Here is a 15,949-nt window from a genome sequence, read left to right as displayed (position 1 = left end):
TTTTATGCTCTGGGCACCTATGCTTCCTTACAGAAAGGAAGCAAAATGTTGTTTTTTTTGTCATGTGTGACAATCCGGCGGCATACATGAGGAGGTATGTATTATGGAACATTTTGGGAAAGCAGTTCAACCAGAAGAAAGCTCAGGAACAAGCCGCGCCGGCCGGGACCCCCTCAACAAATTGTACCTGCGTGCAGAGCCACACTTTATTATTGGTAATGCATTAAGTGGTGTTTCTGTTGCAAGAATCAATCTGCGCGACCGTAGAAGATGATGAGGAGGATGATGTCAGATGGCCATGGTGTGACGGGTAAGTCCAGTGTAGTCTATGGTGGTGGACATGGGACGACGTACACCACACGAGTGCTACACGCAGTACATAGTTTGTGAACAGTGAATCTCAGACTTGTGGGACTGTCTCCGTATGGGGTCACTCCGGTTAGAGCGGGCATATTCATAAATTGCTGGCACGAGTGTCTATTTTTTTTTTAATATTCCGTGGTCCTCTAGCCCTTCTTAAAACGTTTTCCCATCAGAACGCAGCAGCTAGGCGGTCCAGCTCCTCTCCGTGTTGACCAGCTCCATCCCTTCGAAGTAGGAATGAGGTCTGCGAGCGTGAAACTAAAAAGAAAGGAACAAAAAAAAAAAGGGTCACTGGAGCCTGTAAGGTCGGTCTCCTAACGAAGGCTCCAAAAGTTCAACTGTGAATTTAGATTTACAAACTTGCTTCATCTCATTAATTAAATGAATAGATAACTGCAAATCTTTGTGAAAATTACCCCCCCCCAAGAAAAATAAGGAATGTGCCTGTTGTCAAGTGTAATCTCTCTGCCAGCAGATACGCACAAGGACTAAAGGAATCAGGGGGCTTTATCTCTGCTGCTTCGTTGTCAAACTGCAGAGAGGCGGGCGGCCGAAACCATAGCAGTGTATGCTGGTAACTGGAAGGAGGAAGTTCCAACACTTATAGTGCTGGCAGAATGATAGCTCCAGAACATACTGGACTGATATGTGCACAAAAACAAACAACTTTTACCTTCTTGTGGAGGACTGAGAAAGACCACAATGATCTACAAATGTTGCGTGAAAGGAAGGGTAGTGTTAAGAGTTGTCCTAACAGGGCAACCACTGTTCATATTCCCAATACACTTCTCCCCCCCCCCAGGAAATCACACCATCATTGATCACAAGTTGTCTGGTATTGCAGTATTCACTTTTGAAGAGAGCCAAGCTGCAATACCAGACCCAACCAGTGGACAAGGGTGGCGCTATGTTTTTTCCTTAATCTTAGTCCTCACTCTGTAATATCCGTTAGAGCGTCACTAATCTGCTTAATGGTGGTTCAAAGGCTCAATTTCCCCATTACTGACACATACCGGGGACTGCAGGGAAAGCTGGTGTAGGATGGGGAAGGGGGTCCAGTGGATGGGCTCCATAGGCCAGCTGCACACGGACACGTCGCTCGCTTTCCCAGAGTCGATCATCAAGTCGTTGACGCTGCTGCAACTTGTCTCCAGCCTGAAAGACGGAAACGAAGAGTTAACCAGCAGGCGGCACCGAGCCGTAACAAAGGGGCGCTCCAACTAGAAGTTACCCCTGGCGTATAATCCACCAATAAGTATACATATTATAGGCGATAAATGTCAGCTTTGTAGTAGTCTGAGCACTAGCGCCCCCATCAGGATGGCAGTGGTTGTATAAAGATAACATGCGGTCTGCCTGCAGCCACCACTAGAGGGAGCTCACTGTAGACAGTCTTCAGTTGTATCCATACCAGTTTGCAGTAGGCTCCCCCTAGTGGTGAAAGCAGGTAACACTTTTAAAACTACATCTGCAGGGGGATTTAGAATTAGTTTGTGGTGTGTTTTCATTATATAAAAATCTGCCGTATTGTGTATACAGCTCCTATGCAGATCTATAGTTAGAAACTAACACATACGCTTTCTGTTCCCCACTTCTTGGTAAAGTATCATTTCCAACACTGGCAAGTAGTTTCTATGTAGTTTGTGGCCCAGTCCTTACCATACTGACCATACATGCTGAGTGTCTTTATGGGGATCGTGGCCTCTATGGTGATCTCTCTGTGTCTGCTGCCCTCCGGTGTCTGACACAGGGATTGCATGTATAGATAATGCATTGACAGGCACAAGTCCTGCTGAGACCCTCGTATTGGGAAGGGTAGTGTGGGGATATCAAGGTTTAAAATAACCCCACCTATATTGTCTGTCACATGTTCAATGTGGCTTCTTAAAAGAATCCTCATTGCAATTTCCCCTTATTTCCAGTGTGCGCTGCGTAGAATGTCGTCAATGTAACGGCCGCAGTGGGATAGATCAGGTGGGAGCGCTGTGACCCCTTCCCAGCAATCCCCATAATGGAGAGAGGGCCCGATCAATTGGTTCAGCTGGTATTTTCTATAGTAAAGCATGAAGTCTGCACTTTTCTGTCCCTGGTCACAATTCATGGAGTTAATCCCCCCAGCCTGACGTAGCGGGGGCCGCCCGACTCGCTCTTGTCCTGCAATCTGTGCTGCAGTTAAAGGGCCAGATAGGTATCGCAGCGGCGCTGCTGCTACCGCTCACATCTCTCTGATTTTTCTGGTCATCTCCTTAGATCTCTGCATTGTTCTCTTCTATTTCCCCTAAAAATTCAGGCATAAAGTGACATCTGGGTGTTACCCATTAGGGGTCTGTCCAATCAGTGCTGACCTATAGGAACACACCCCCTCTGAAAAGAGGGAAGGTTTAACACTCGGTTGTCAATACGGTTCCAGGAGGAATAACAGAGGAACGACACCAAATTCTAAGCTACGATAGAATTATTATTTCATGGCGAATAAATAAACATGTCCGGACCGTGGAGAGGTCCCCTTTAAAAGTGACCAGTCCCTGTTTTTTAGGTTCCTGCGCCCCTTTATTAAGGTAACCTCATAACAGAAGGCCTGAAATAAGAAGATCTCCAGATTGGACGCAAATATGCATTCCCCCTACAGCGACCTCTACAGTTGAAATGTAGTATTACATGTGGCCACTAAACCTGGCTCTGTGGCTAACTAGGACCTAAGCAGAGGCCCCACATTCTGGCCATAGGCTCTAATGGGACACTTGGCAGAATAACGTCCTTCTGGTGATCGACAAGTTACAGTAAGTCGGCACACGGACCGGGGCGCTGTGTGCTGAGCGCTAATTGATCTGTTTGCTTCCTTTAACCTCCCGATTTCCATGAGGTTTGTTTCATGGAGGACGGGATGGAAAAACACTAGGGGGAGCGAATGTGGTCAGACTTCATCAACTTTGCACTGTTTTGTTTTTTTCAAGTTCTTTGTTTCCGGCAAAATTCATATCTCAGAAAAAAAAGACATAAGAGTTACAGACTGGCCCTCAGAATGAGCTCACTGATGGATTCTCTGTTGACTCGTTCTGAAATCAGCCAATAGACGGTGCAACCGAAAGCTATAAAGGCAAACGCTACAAAAAATGTTAACGAAAACAAACTAAAAAAAAAAAAGTCATTTTTTTGTGCCAAATTTGCCGAAATCAAGCCCAATGTTTTTCAGTATATTCATTTTTTTTTTTTTTTTGTGCATTTTTTTCAAATTATTTTTGTTTTTTAATAGAGGGGACACAATACATACGAAGGATTAAAAACATGCCAGAAGATTTTTTTTTTGCATTTTTGAGCAAAAAAAAAAAAAAAAGGTGCAACATGGATGATTTCATTTTCATGCCAACAATTCGTTTTTTTCAGCACCTCTGCTTGCGGTCAGTGAATCGGAGCATTCTCTAGTACATCCTCATGCAGGAACTAAAAGGGGTCGTCTACCTTTAAGGACAGTTATTTTTTTTTTTTTTATTTACTTATAGGAGTCTAAAAATATATATTTTCTTGGGGGGGCACGCAAATGATGAATCGGGGCAAAGTCTATTGGAAAGTTTCAGAACTGTTCATTATACCGCGGTCAGTCTTTATGCACGGGGGGTCGGACCCCCCCATTAACACCAGTGAGGATGATGGTGAGCGGGACACACTTTTTTCAGTTTCCCCCAAGCGTTTCCCGTGGTGTAGAGTGAGGAGGACATGTGTCCGCACAGTGTGAAGCCTCCGCGCCGTGTGAAGCCTCCGTGCCGTGTGAAGCCTCCGCGCCGTGTGAAGCCTCCGCGCCGTGTGAAGCCTCCGCGCCGTGTGAAGCCTCCGCGCTCTGATCTGTCCCCCCCCCTCCGCTACGCACAGCATCCTCCCTTGCATCAGTAACCACCGCACTCCCTGTGCAGACAGACCAGCGTAACCATGACAACAGCCTGGCCAATCGCAGCCCTGCGTTCCAAATACCTTCACGGCTAAGGTAATAGGGGTCTCAGAGCGGCTGTCGGATCTAAGTAACCCCCACCGTGCTGGAGCGGTGGGGAAGACGCCATCAGAAGAGCCTGATTAGACATTCACTGCACATCTTCCAGACGCTGGATGTGCCCAATTATAGACAGACATGCAAATCGTCCGTCTGTCTGGTTCTGTCACCCGAAAAATATGTTTAACCCTTCAATATGTGTTACAGATAGTGTATATATACAATCACATACACTACAGATCCAATTATCTATGACCATTACAAATAAAATTGTGTGACCCTTGTAGGTTATTCTGGTGTAAAAAGACATAGCAACAGTCTTAAAGCCGTTTTCCGTAAAAAAAAAAAAATCTAATATTCATAATGAGTTCTTACAAATGCTCTGAATCAAAATGTCTACCTGCAGCCACCACTAGAGGGAGCTAATGAGCGTACTGCATACATTGAGCTCCATCAAAATGTGTCTACCTGCAGCCACCACTAGAGGGAACTAACGAGTGTACTGCATACAATGAGCTCCATAATATATCATTATGAAGCTTCCTCTAGTGGAGATTTTCGGAATGTCATCATTTAGCTTCACGCCAATAATTTTGGATAAAGAAAAACCGAGCACCGATCATTATAAAGATAAATCTACGCCAGCCGGACATGCAGGAGCGACAAGCGAGGCGGAGATTTACCAAGGGTCATTCAGATGTAAGAATTCTTGTAAGATGTCTTTCTTTCTGAACTGAAAAGTCAAGTCTGACAGTCTGGTTGCTAACGGATCACTGCCTAGCAACACACACCTTCTTACATCTGAATTTGTGGGGCGCGTAGGCTGCACCCCTGTTTTTACCCTCCAGGAGTAAATTTGGTCGCATTGTACCCTTCACGAGATTCCCGATTATTGACGTTCACTATAGTAGTCGGCTTACTTCCATTTCCCAGGCGGCGTCCATTACCTGGGTGGGGCGCGGGCCGGCTGCTGGACCTGGTTTGTTTGGGGGCCGTTCCGCGCGCCGTCCTGACAGCCGCACACGCAGCTCCCCAGAGCCTGCAGAGGAAACACCTCTTCGGAGCTGCTGAATGCCGGGTTATCCAGGGAATTGAGTGACGCCGAGGTCGTCAGCCATGTTTGCGAAGGACACCAGAAATGCGTGGGGACATCGTCAAAGCGACTGAACCTCCTGTAACTAAATTATTACACGTCCGTCAATGAATATTATCCACCAACACAAAAAAATCACCTCACACCTGAAACATAAGCAAACATGCCTCCTGATATAAGGATAACACACCAATCAGCCATAACATTAAAACCAACTTCTTATTGTTGGTTGCTGCCAAAACAGCCTGAACTCCACAAGACCCGTGATGGCGGCCGTCCTCTGGAAGCATTGTCCGTATGTTGTTTATAGCGGCCTCGTTGGATCGGACTTGTTTTCCGACACTTCTCACAGATAACATGGACAATTCTGAGTCATGTATTTCAGTGTGACGGGGGCAATATCTGACTGAAAATGGACTCACACTCCCATTAGGGAATCCTACTGCTATGAAGAGGGTACAGGACAACGTTTAGGTAGGTAAGAGGTCGCTCCTCACACTATCAATGGGGTGGTGATCATAACCCTAAGACTGGCTCTCCTTACTGGGACCAATTGGTATGGAATAAACATTGTGTACCCAGAAAACTTCACAAGACCTGCCGTATACCGGGAACACCCCACAAGACCTGCCGTATACCAGGAACACCCCACAAGACCTGCCGTATACAGGGAACACCCCACAAGACCTGCCGTATACCAGAACACCCCACAAGACCTGCCGTATATCAGGAACACCCCACAAGACCTGCCGTATACAGGGAACACCCCACAAGACCTGCCGTATACCGGGAACACCCCACAAGACCTGCCGTATACCGGGAACACCCCACAAGACCTGCCGTACACCGGGAACACCCCACAAGACCTGCCGTACACCGGGAACACCCCACAAGACCTGCCGTACACCGGGAACACCCCACAAGACCTGCCGTATACCGGGAACACCCCACAAGACCCGCCGTATACCGGGAACACCCCACAAGACCCGCCATATACCGGGAACATCCCACAAGACCCGCCGTATACAGGGAACACCCCACAAGACCTGCCGTATACCAGGAACACCCCACAAGACCTGCCGTATACAGGGAACACCCCACAAGACCTGCCGTATACCGGGAACACCCCACAAGACCTGCCGTATACCGGGAACACCCCACAAGACCTGCCGTACACCGGGAACACCCCACAAGACCTGCTATATACCAGGAACACCCCACAAGACCTGCTGTATACCGGGAACACGCCACAAGACCTGCCATATACCGGGAACACCCCACAAGACCCGCCGTATACCGGGAACACCCCACAAGACCCGCCGTATACCAGGAACACCCCACAAGACCTGCCGTATACCGGGCACACCCCAAAAGCCCTGCCGTATACTGTGAACACCCCACAAGACCTGCCGTATACTGTGAACACCCCACAAGACCTGCTGTATACCAGGAACACCCCACAAGAACTGCTGTATACCGGGAACACCCCACAAGAACTGCTGTATACCGGGAACACCCCACAAGACCTGTCGTATACAGGGAACACCCCACAAGACCTGCCGTATACTGGGAACACCCCACAAGACCTGCCGTATACCGGGCACACCCCAAAAGCCCTGCCGTATACTGTGAACACCCCACAAGACCTGCTGTATACCGGGAACACCCCACAAGACCTGTCGTATACAGGGAACACCCCACAAGACCTGCCGTATACTGGGAACACCCCACAAGACCCGCCGTATACAGGGAACACCCCAAAAGCCCTGCCGTATACTGTGAACACCCCACAAGAACTGCCGTATACAGGGAACACCCCACAAGACCTGCCGTATACCGGGAACACCCCACAAGACCTGTCGTATACAGGGAACACCCCACAAGACCTGTCGTATACAGGGAACACCCCACAAGACCTGTCGTATACAGGGAACACCCCACAAGACCTGTCGTATACAGGGAACACCCCACAAGACCTGTCGTATACCGGGAACACCCCACAAGACCTGCCATATACCGGGAACACCCCACAAGACCTGCCGTATACCGGGAACACCCCACAAGATTTCCTCTTTTGGCGATGACCCGGCCATGTAGACTTCACAATTTGGCCCTTGTCTCAGTCACTCACATCCTAAAGCCCCCGTCACACAAAGCGAGATCGCTGCTGAGTCACAAGTTTTGTGACGCAACAGCGACCTCAGTAGCGATCTCGCTATGTGTGACACGTAGCAGCGATCAGGCCCCTGCTGTGAGATCGCTGGTCGTGTCGGAATGGCCTGGACCTTTTTTTGGTCGTTGAGGTCCCGCTGGGTAGCACACATCGCTGTGTTTGACACCTTACCAACGACCTCATGACAGGACGTCCCTCATTGAGGTCTGTTAATCGTCATGAAATAGCTGCCATGTGACATCGTTGTACAGGTCGCTACAGGTCGCCGCATCGCTGCTGCGTCGTTGGGGAGATCTCACAGTTTGACATCTCACCAGCGACCACATAGCGACGCAGCAACGATCCCGGACAGGTCGTATCGTTGTCGGGATCGCTTTAGCGTCGCTATGTTTGACGGGGCCTTTACAATTTCCCATTTTTCTATCTCTTGCCGATAACGTCTCCCTCCATGACTGGCGCCGATGTCACCAAACAATGATGTCATTCACTTCGCCTGTCAGTGGTTGGTTTTAATGTTATGGCTGATCGCATACTCTCTATTTTACACGTTTTCCATTTTGTGTGGAGATTCTCTCATTCTCTCTTATTTCTGGCTCCAGATATCCTAAAGCAAGAAACGGTCTCATGACAATTGCCGGGAATTTAGGAGACCCTATTAAATGATCGCCAATATTAATGCTCATCTGTGGTTACCATGGCAACAGATAACCGGGCCGCCTCCTCTGCCGCTTTCCTTCTTTCAAGTTGCAACCCGAGCAAGCGGCGATGGCTTCCTCAGCCAGCAGGAGGCGAGCGAAGAACGTGAACTCCGAAGACGGGATCCGAGCTGGGTGAGCGCAGGCAGATTGCCTGCATGGCTGAAGGCAGCAGCGACGAGGACGGGGGCATCCATGGCGTCCGATGAAAGCCAAACTAATGGACATACCCTGTAAGCCCAGCAATGTGCAGGGGCGTCACTCCTGCCCCTACAATTCCATAGAAATACATGGAGTCCAAATAAACTAAAGGGATGACAGGTGGCAGGTTCCGGAGAAGGAAAGGGAGCAGCTGTTAAATAGTTAAACAGCAGCAATCAGAGCAAACTCTAGTCGCTGCTGCTAAGGGAAGATGCTGACTGTATAACACGGCCGACGTCTGCAGGTTATGGCGAGCGATCAGCTCCTGATCCCACTCCATTCCCCGGCACCCGAAGTGTTAAGGTCATGTAAATCTGTCAGTTCATTTCATCCTTACATTTCCAGGAGGAATAACAGAGGATCGGAAAAATGAAAACATTTCTTTAAAGTGATAACTGAAGACAGCCGGGGGATACGGTGACGACACACGTGATATTACTTTACCTGCTTTGCGTCTGGGCCACTTTCTGTTGCAGAATCTGGGTCTGAAACCTCCGAACCAGGATGAAAACAGCGGCCGCGGCGCAGATGATGATGCAGAACACGACGGCGCAGGCAATGGCGGCAAGGCGGTGATGAGTCATTCTGTAGTCGCAGGTTTGTCCCATGTACCAAAAATCTCTGCCGATCGGGCACCTGATGGGGCGAGGACAGAATCCATAGTGATCGACAGGAAACTTTCCCAAATACAACAGTAAACGGGTGAAGGACTACAAGTCTCAGCGTGCATCTATCAATTTCTCACCGTTCTGCTTCCTGTCAATGAATGGGAACATTTTTCTGCGTTCATCCAGAAGCTGAGAACATTACGATGGTTTTTAACTTCTAGATGACACATATTTCTGTTCCTTGACAGCAAGCTCAGGTCTTGTCAATGGAGAGGAATGGAAACAGTTTAAAGTGACAGAACTTTTTATTAATAGAATCATAGAATGGTAGAGTTGGAAGGGACCTCCTGGGTCATCTGGTCCTACCCTCTGCTCAAAGCAGGATTCACTAAATCATCCATCTTATTACATGAGATTCGATGACTTACAAGCTTTCTTTGCGCTCCAGCTCTTACATACGTGGCGTATAAGTCTCCTCACTCTGACATGCCAGGCTTGGCATGTCACTCTCGCAAGGAGAAACCCCTTAGACACCATAGCACCATGAAATCCATGTAGTACTACTCACTGGCACTCAGGGTCCTGCCCTTTGCGGTGGATGCAGATGCCGTTGTTGTGGCAGAAGAGACTGTGACAAGGTGACAAACAGAGGGCGCTGAGCTTCCGCAGAGGCGCGCACCGGAAACTCCGAGGGCAAATGAACCAGTCTGCACACGGATCGGCATGGCGGACTGTAGGGAGGAGACGAGATGTAAGAATTACATAGATGAGACTCAGTTCTACTCATCACATACTGACCCCAGGATGCCGAGTATGTAATGCCGAGAGTAGTAAACCACCGGAGAGCAGGGACTAGAAAATGACATCACTGGGCACCAAGAATTGGAGTAATACACCACTGGACACCAGGGACTGGAATAATAAACTAAAGGACACCAGGGACTGGAGTAATACACTAATGGACACCAGGGATTTGAGTAATAGACTAAAGAACACCAGGGATTGGAGTAATAGACTAATGGACACCAGGGATTGGAGTAATAGACTAATGGACACCAGGGATTGGAGTAATAGACTAATGGACACCAGGGATTGGAGTAATAGACTAATGGACACCAGGGATTGGAGTAATAGACTAATGGACACCAGGGATTGGAGTAATAGACTAAAGAACACCAGGGATTGGAGTAATAGACTAATGGACACCAGGGATTGGAGTAATAGACTAATGGACACCAGGGATTGGAGTAATAGACTAAAGAACACCAGGGATTGGAGTAATAGACTAATGGACACCAGGGATTGGAGTAATAGACTAATGGACACCAGGGATTGGAGTAATAGACTAATGGACACCAGGGATTGGAGTAATAGACTAATGGACACCAGGGATTGGAGTAATAGACTAATGGACACCAGGGATTGGAGTAATAGACTAAAGAACACCAGGGATTGGAGTAATAGACTAATGGACACCAGGGACTGGAGTAATAGAGTAATGGACACCAGGGATTGGAGTAATAGACTAATGGACACCAGGGATTGGAGTAATAGACTAATGGACACCAGGGATTGGAGTAATAGACTAATGGACACCAGGGATTGGAGTAATAGACTTATGGACACCAGGGATTGGAGTAATAGACTAATGGACACCAGGGATTGGAGTAATAGACTAATGAACACCAGGGATTGGAGTAATAGACTAATGGACACCAGGGATTGGAGTAATAGACTAATGGACACCAGGGATTGAAGTAATAGACTAATGGACACCAGGGATTGGAGTAATAGACTAATGGACATCAGTGATTGGAGTAATAGACTAATGGACACCAGGGATTGGAGTAATAGACTAATGGACATCAGTGATTGGAGTAATAGACTAATGGACACCAGGGATTGGAGTAATAGACTAATGGACATCAGTGATTGGAGTAATAGACTAATGGACACCAGGGATTGGAGTAATAGACTAATGAACACCAGGGATTGGAGTAATAGACTAATGGACACCAGGGATTGGAGTAATAGACTAATGGACACCAGGGATTGAAGTAATAGACTAATGGACACCAGGGATTGGAGTAATAGACTAATGGACATCAGTGATTGGAGTAATAGACTAATGGACACCAGGGATTGGAGTAATAGACTAATGGACACCAGGGATTGAAGTAATAGACTAAAGAACACCAGGGATTGGAGTAATAATAATAAATAATCTTTATTTTTATATAGCGCTAACATATTATGCAGCGCTTTACAGTTTGCACACATTATCATCACTGTCCCTGATGGGGCTCACAATCTAAATTCCCTATCAGTATGTCTTTGGAATGTGGGAGGAAACCGGAGTGCCCGGAGGAAACCCACGCAAACACGGAGAGAACATACAAACTCTTTGCAGATGTTGTCCAAGGTGGGATTAGAACCCAGGACTCCAGCGCTGCAAGGCTGCTGTGCTAACCACTGCGCCACCGTGTGAGTAATAGACTAAAGGACACCAGGGATTGGAGTAATAGACTAAAGGACACCAGGGATTGAAGTAATAGACTAATGGACACCAGGGACTGGAGTAATAGACTAAAGGACCCCAGGGATTGGAGTAATAGACTAATTGACACCAGGGATTGGAGTAATAGACTAATGGACACCAGGGATTGGAGTAATAGACTAAAGGACACCAGGGATTGGAGTAATAGATTAATGGACACCAGGGACTGGAACAATAAACTAAAGGACACCAGGGACTGGGGTAATAGACTAATGGACACCAGGGACTGGAATAATAAACTAATGGACACCAGGGACTGGAATAATAGACTAAAGGACACCAGGGATTGGAGTAATAGATTAATGGACACCAGGGATTGGAGTAATAGACTAAAGGACACCAGGGATTGGAGTAATAGACCAATGGACACCAGGGACTGGAATAATAGACTAAAGGACAGCAGGGATTGAAGTAATAGACTAAAGAACACCAGGGATTGGAGTAATAGACTAAAGGACACCAGGGATTGGAGTAATAGACTAAAGGACACCAGGGATTGGAGTAATAGACTAATGGACACCAGGGATTGGAGTAATAGACTAATGGACACCAGGGATTGAAGTAATAGACTAAAGAACACCAGGGATTGGATTAATAGACTAAAGGACACCAGGGATTGGAGTAATAGACTAAAGGACACCAGGGATTGCAGTAATAGACTAAAGGACACCAGGGATTGGAGTAATAGACTAATGGACACCAGGGATTGGAGTAATAGACTAAAGGACACCAGGGACTGGAGTAATAGACTAATGGACACCAGGGATTGGAATAATAGACTAAAGGACACCAGGGACTGGAGTAATAGACTAAAGGACACCAGGGATTGGAGTAATAGACTAATGGACACCAGGGATTGAAGTAATAGACTAAAGGACACCAGGGATTGGAGTAATAGACTAAAGAACACCAGGGATTGGAGTAACAGACTAATGGACACTAGGACCCCAGGGATTGGAGTAATAGACTAAAGAACACCAGGGATTGGAGTAATAGACTAATGGACACCAGGGATTGGAGTAAGAGACTAATGGACACCAGGGATTGGAGTAATAGACTAATGGACACCAGGGATTGGAGTAATAGACTAATGGACACCCGGGACTGGAATAGTAAAGGCTTATTTGCATTGTGCACATTTCCAGCATATCCCCAGGACCTGGAGTACAGAGCGGCCTCTAGTCTCTACATTCATTTGTATGAGAATTCAGTGTGGACGCGGCTGACGTCAGTACATGACACCGTGCACCAGGGGCGTCACATGTGATAAAAGGTGACAGGCATTTATAGAGGAAGCTATGGGCGGGAGGCACAGATTACAGGACGGGTCACCGGTCACCTCCCTGCAGGGTGATACCTACTTATTCCAGGAAGAAGACATTTCCACGTTCCGATGCCGGGTCAGATGTAACCAGAAATCAGGCTGCATGTCACATCATTTGTAATGCGGCCACTATGAGGGGGCTGAGGTCTTACCAGGGGTCTCCTCACCTGTCAGGGTTGTGTTATAGATTCTATAGGGTTTCTCCGAAGACTCGAAAAGCGTGGATGGATCAGAAAGGACGAGTTCCTGCGCAGCAGACATCTGGCTCCCTGGGCGCACGCTGAACAGCACTTTGTATTCCATGGCAGTGCCAGCCACTCTGAAACGACAAGAGGCAGCCATTGCCAGGAGGCCTGAAAGGCAGATTTACTAACTGCATTAACGATATCCTACAATAAAAGGGATGAAAAACAATTCTGCATCCAGGATACCAAGCAATGGCGCACAAGGGATGGGCACGGGCGCACTTGGCTGGTGATACGGCTGGGTCTGGCAGCAAATGTTCGGGCCGCAGCGTCCACCGGAGATCGCTGGGGGGTTAGAAGCTGCGTTGATTGTTGAACCAAATTCAAATGCAAAAACTTTCTGTCTTTATACGACTTTCCCTTTTCTTTCATCTTTGTAAATCCGGAAGCTCCTAGCGTGTACTAGAAGAAACTTATCTGATCACTGCTGCATAGAAAGCAATGAATCCGCCATTCACAATAGGTGATATCACAGCTCACCTCCTCCTCCTGTACAATGACTGATAACACCTCTATATACAGTAGATAACGCATTATCCACCATTCACAATAGGTGATGTCACAGCTCACCTCCTCCTCCTGTACAATGACTGATAACACCTCTATATACAGTAGATAACACAGGATCCACCATTCACAATAGCTGATGTCACAGCTCACCTCCTCCTCCTGTACAATGACTGATAACACCTCTATATACCGTAGATAACACAGGATCCTCCATTCACAATAGGTGATGTCACAGCTCACCTCCTCCTGTACAATGACTGATAACACCTCTATATACAGTAAATAACACAGGATCCACCATTCACAATAGCTGATGTCACAGCTCACTTCCTCCTCCTGTACAATGACTGATAACACCTCTATATACAGTAGATAACACAGGATCCACCATTCACAATAGGTGATGTCACAGCTCACCTCCTCCTCCTGTACAATGACTGATAACACCTCTATATACAGTAGATAACACAGGATTCACCATTCACAATAGGTGATGTCACAGCTCACCTCCTCTTCAATGACTGCTCACAGCCCTTTATATAGTAGGACAGACAATGACATTGAAGGGCCCTTGTGAATGACTTCCGTTTGCCCCTTTCCCATCCGCCCACTCCGCATGCATATACATAATACATATATGCACACAAGCATAAAAAATATACGTATATACACATAACACATGGATATATGAATATTTTTTTGGAATGCCCTTGTTCAGACAACCAGACAATTTTTTTTGTCCATTCATTCATAGCTTATAGCTTTTTATTTTTACTTAAGCTTCACTACATGAGGTATTGGGTTTTTTTCTTACAAGGTGAGCTGTGAATTTTTTTTTTATGTATAATGTAAACATATCATTTCGTGTTATCGTTTTTTTTATATACATTTTTTTCATAGTTTATTTTTTTCCACAAAACAAATCTCATGATCTCCTTTAATATTTTTGTAGGGAAAAAAAAATCTTTTGACTTTGATTAAACTTACTAATATGCAAGTATATAGAAATGCACTGATATACAGAGATGTATCTCTATGTCCCAGCACAGTGTGCCTGTAAAGAATACAATTTAACTCTTTAGAAATACAAACAATCTTCCTATCAGCAGTGCAGCCTGTGGCTCATTTCTAAAGCTCCTATCTGCCATGCAGGAGGTTGCGAGTGTATATGTATGCTCCATGGTGCTGTATTACATGATTGACGGCCGCGCTGTCCTAGCAATCGAATAATAAGGACCATAAAGGGGTCTCGTCACTCACGTCACATTCAGAATCTCAATCTTATCGAATCCCGGGGTAGACTTGTAAGCAGAAGTCAACTGAAAGAAAATACAACAGGAAAGCAAAGTCAGGACTAGTGTATATGGGCAACCAGGCTTCAAATCCAGGGCTAGCCCCACGTGAGGACACTGACCTCTTGTAGAAGAAATGGTTTGCAGGACTCCACCTGTTCACACGCTGCATGGTGGGTCATGTTGACATTGTAGGTGACGTTAAGAGTTTGCACTGATGGAGGAGATTGAGAGTTATTATAATTTAGAGGGACAAATAGCAAATAAAAAACATAAATACTGAAATGGACAACGCTCTATGAAACGGCTAATCGGCTTTAAATTGAACAAGATTCTAGTGGCAAATTCTGGAAATACTCATATAGATGCCTAATCAAACTGTCTAAAGGGTTGTCTCGGTTTAGTAATCCCTAAAATGGGGACTTGGAGAACCTCGTTTGAATGGAGCGATGGCTTCATATATGTACCATCACACAATGTGGGGCTGATGGAGATAGCCCAATAATAAAATAATACTCTCTTGGCATTGAGGGTCATCATTTAGTCCTTCTCCATTTGTATAGTCACCCATTCGTCATCCATGCAAAGAGGCACAGGTTATCAAGAAAGGAACATAGATAAATGTAATTACCTCTAGCCAGTATGAAATAAGACTCCAACCTGTGCCTATGCTTAAGCTCCCCTAACGCCCTACGTGGGTCCTGCAGTGGCACGTGACGGCAGTGGGGGGGGGGAGGACCCGCATAAGGCGTTAAGGGAGCTTAGGGATAGACACAGGTTGGAGTCAGGAGGTGCCCCATCCCTCGCTCCCTACTGTTAAAGCCTTTCTCTCCCAATTCCATCCCATTGTTTGTGTATGTTTTTGGTTTATGTTAATGATTTGTATCTCTGACCTATGCTAAAATC

At 46.6% G+C, this 15,949-nt stretch overlaps 1 protein-coding gene across 1 annotated transcript in view; it reads right to left on the bottom strand.

Annotated features, from left to right (window-relative positions):
* Nucleotides 1-192: 192 nt before the first annotated feature.
* Nucleotides 193-15,949, bottom strand: part of LOC138645321 (mucin-12-like) — a 35,011-nt gene continuing 19,254 nt past the window's right edge. The window contains exons 3-10 of the mRNA XM_069734528.1: nucleotides 15,166-15,257; nucleotides 15,012-15,070; nucleotides 13,164-13,315; nucleotides 9,684-9,846; nucleotides 8,952-9,143; nucleotides 5,293-5,523; nucleotides 1,377-1,518; nucleotides 193-621 (exon numbers count right to left, since the gene is read on the bottom strand). Of these exons, the coding sequence (XP_069590629.1) occupies nucleotides 547-621; nucleotides 1,377-1,518; nucleotides 5,293-5,523; nucleotides 8,952-9,143; nucleotides 9,684-9,846; nucleotides 13,164-13,315; nucleotides 15,012-15,070; nucleotides 15,166-15,257 (1,106 nt within the window). The 3' untranslated portion in view covers nucleotides 193-546. The remainder of the gene's footprint in view (nucleotides 622-1,376; nucleotides 1,519-5,292; nucleotides 5,524-8,951; nucleotides 9,144-9,683; nucleotides 9,847-13,163; nucleotides 13,316-15,011; nucleotides 15,071-15,165; nucleotides 15,258-15,949) is intronic.

Source organism: Ranitomeya imitator, chromosome 7 (genome assembly GCF_032444005.1).
Source record: "Ranitomeya imitator isolate aRanImi1 chromosome 7, aRanImi1.pri, whole genome shotgun sequence".
Classification (NCBI taxonomy): Eukaryota; Metazoa; Chordata; class Amphibia; order Anura; family Dendrobatidae; genus Ranitomeya; species Ranitomeya imitator.
Note: the sequence above shows the minus strand (reverse complement) of the source record. Positions and strands in the feature narration are given on the sequence as shown.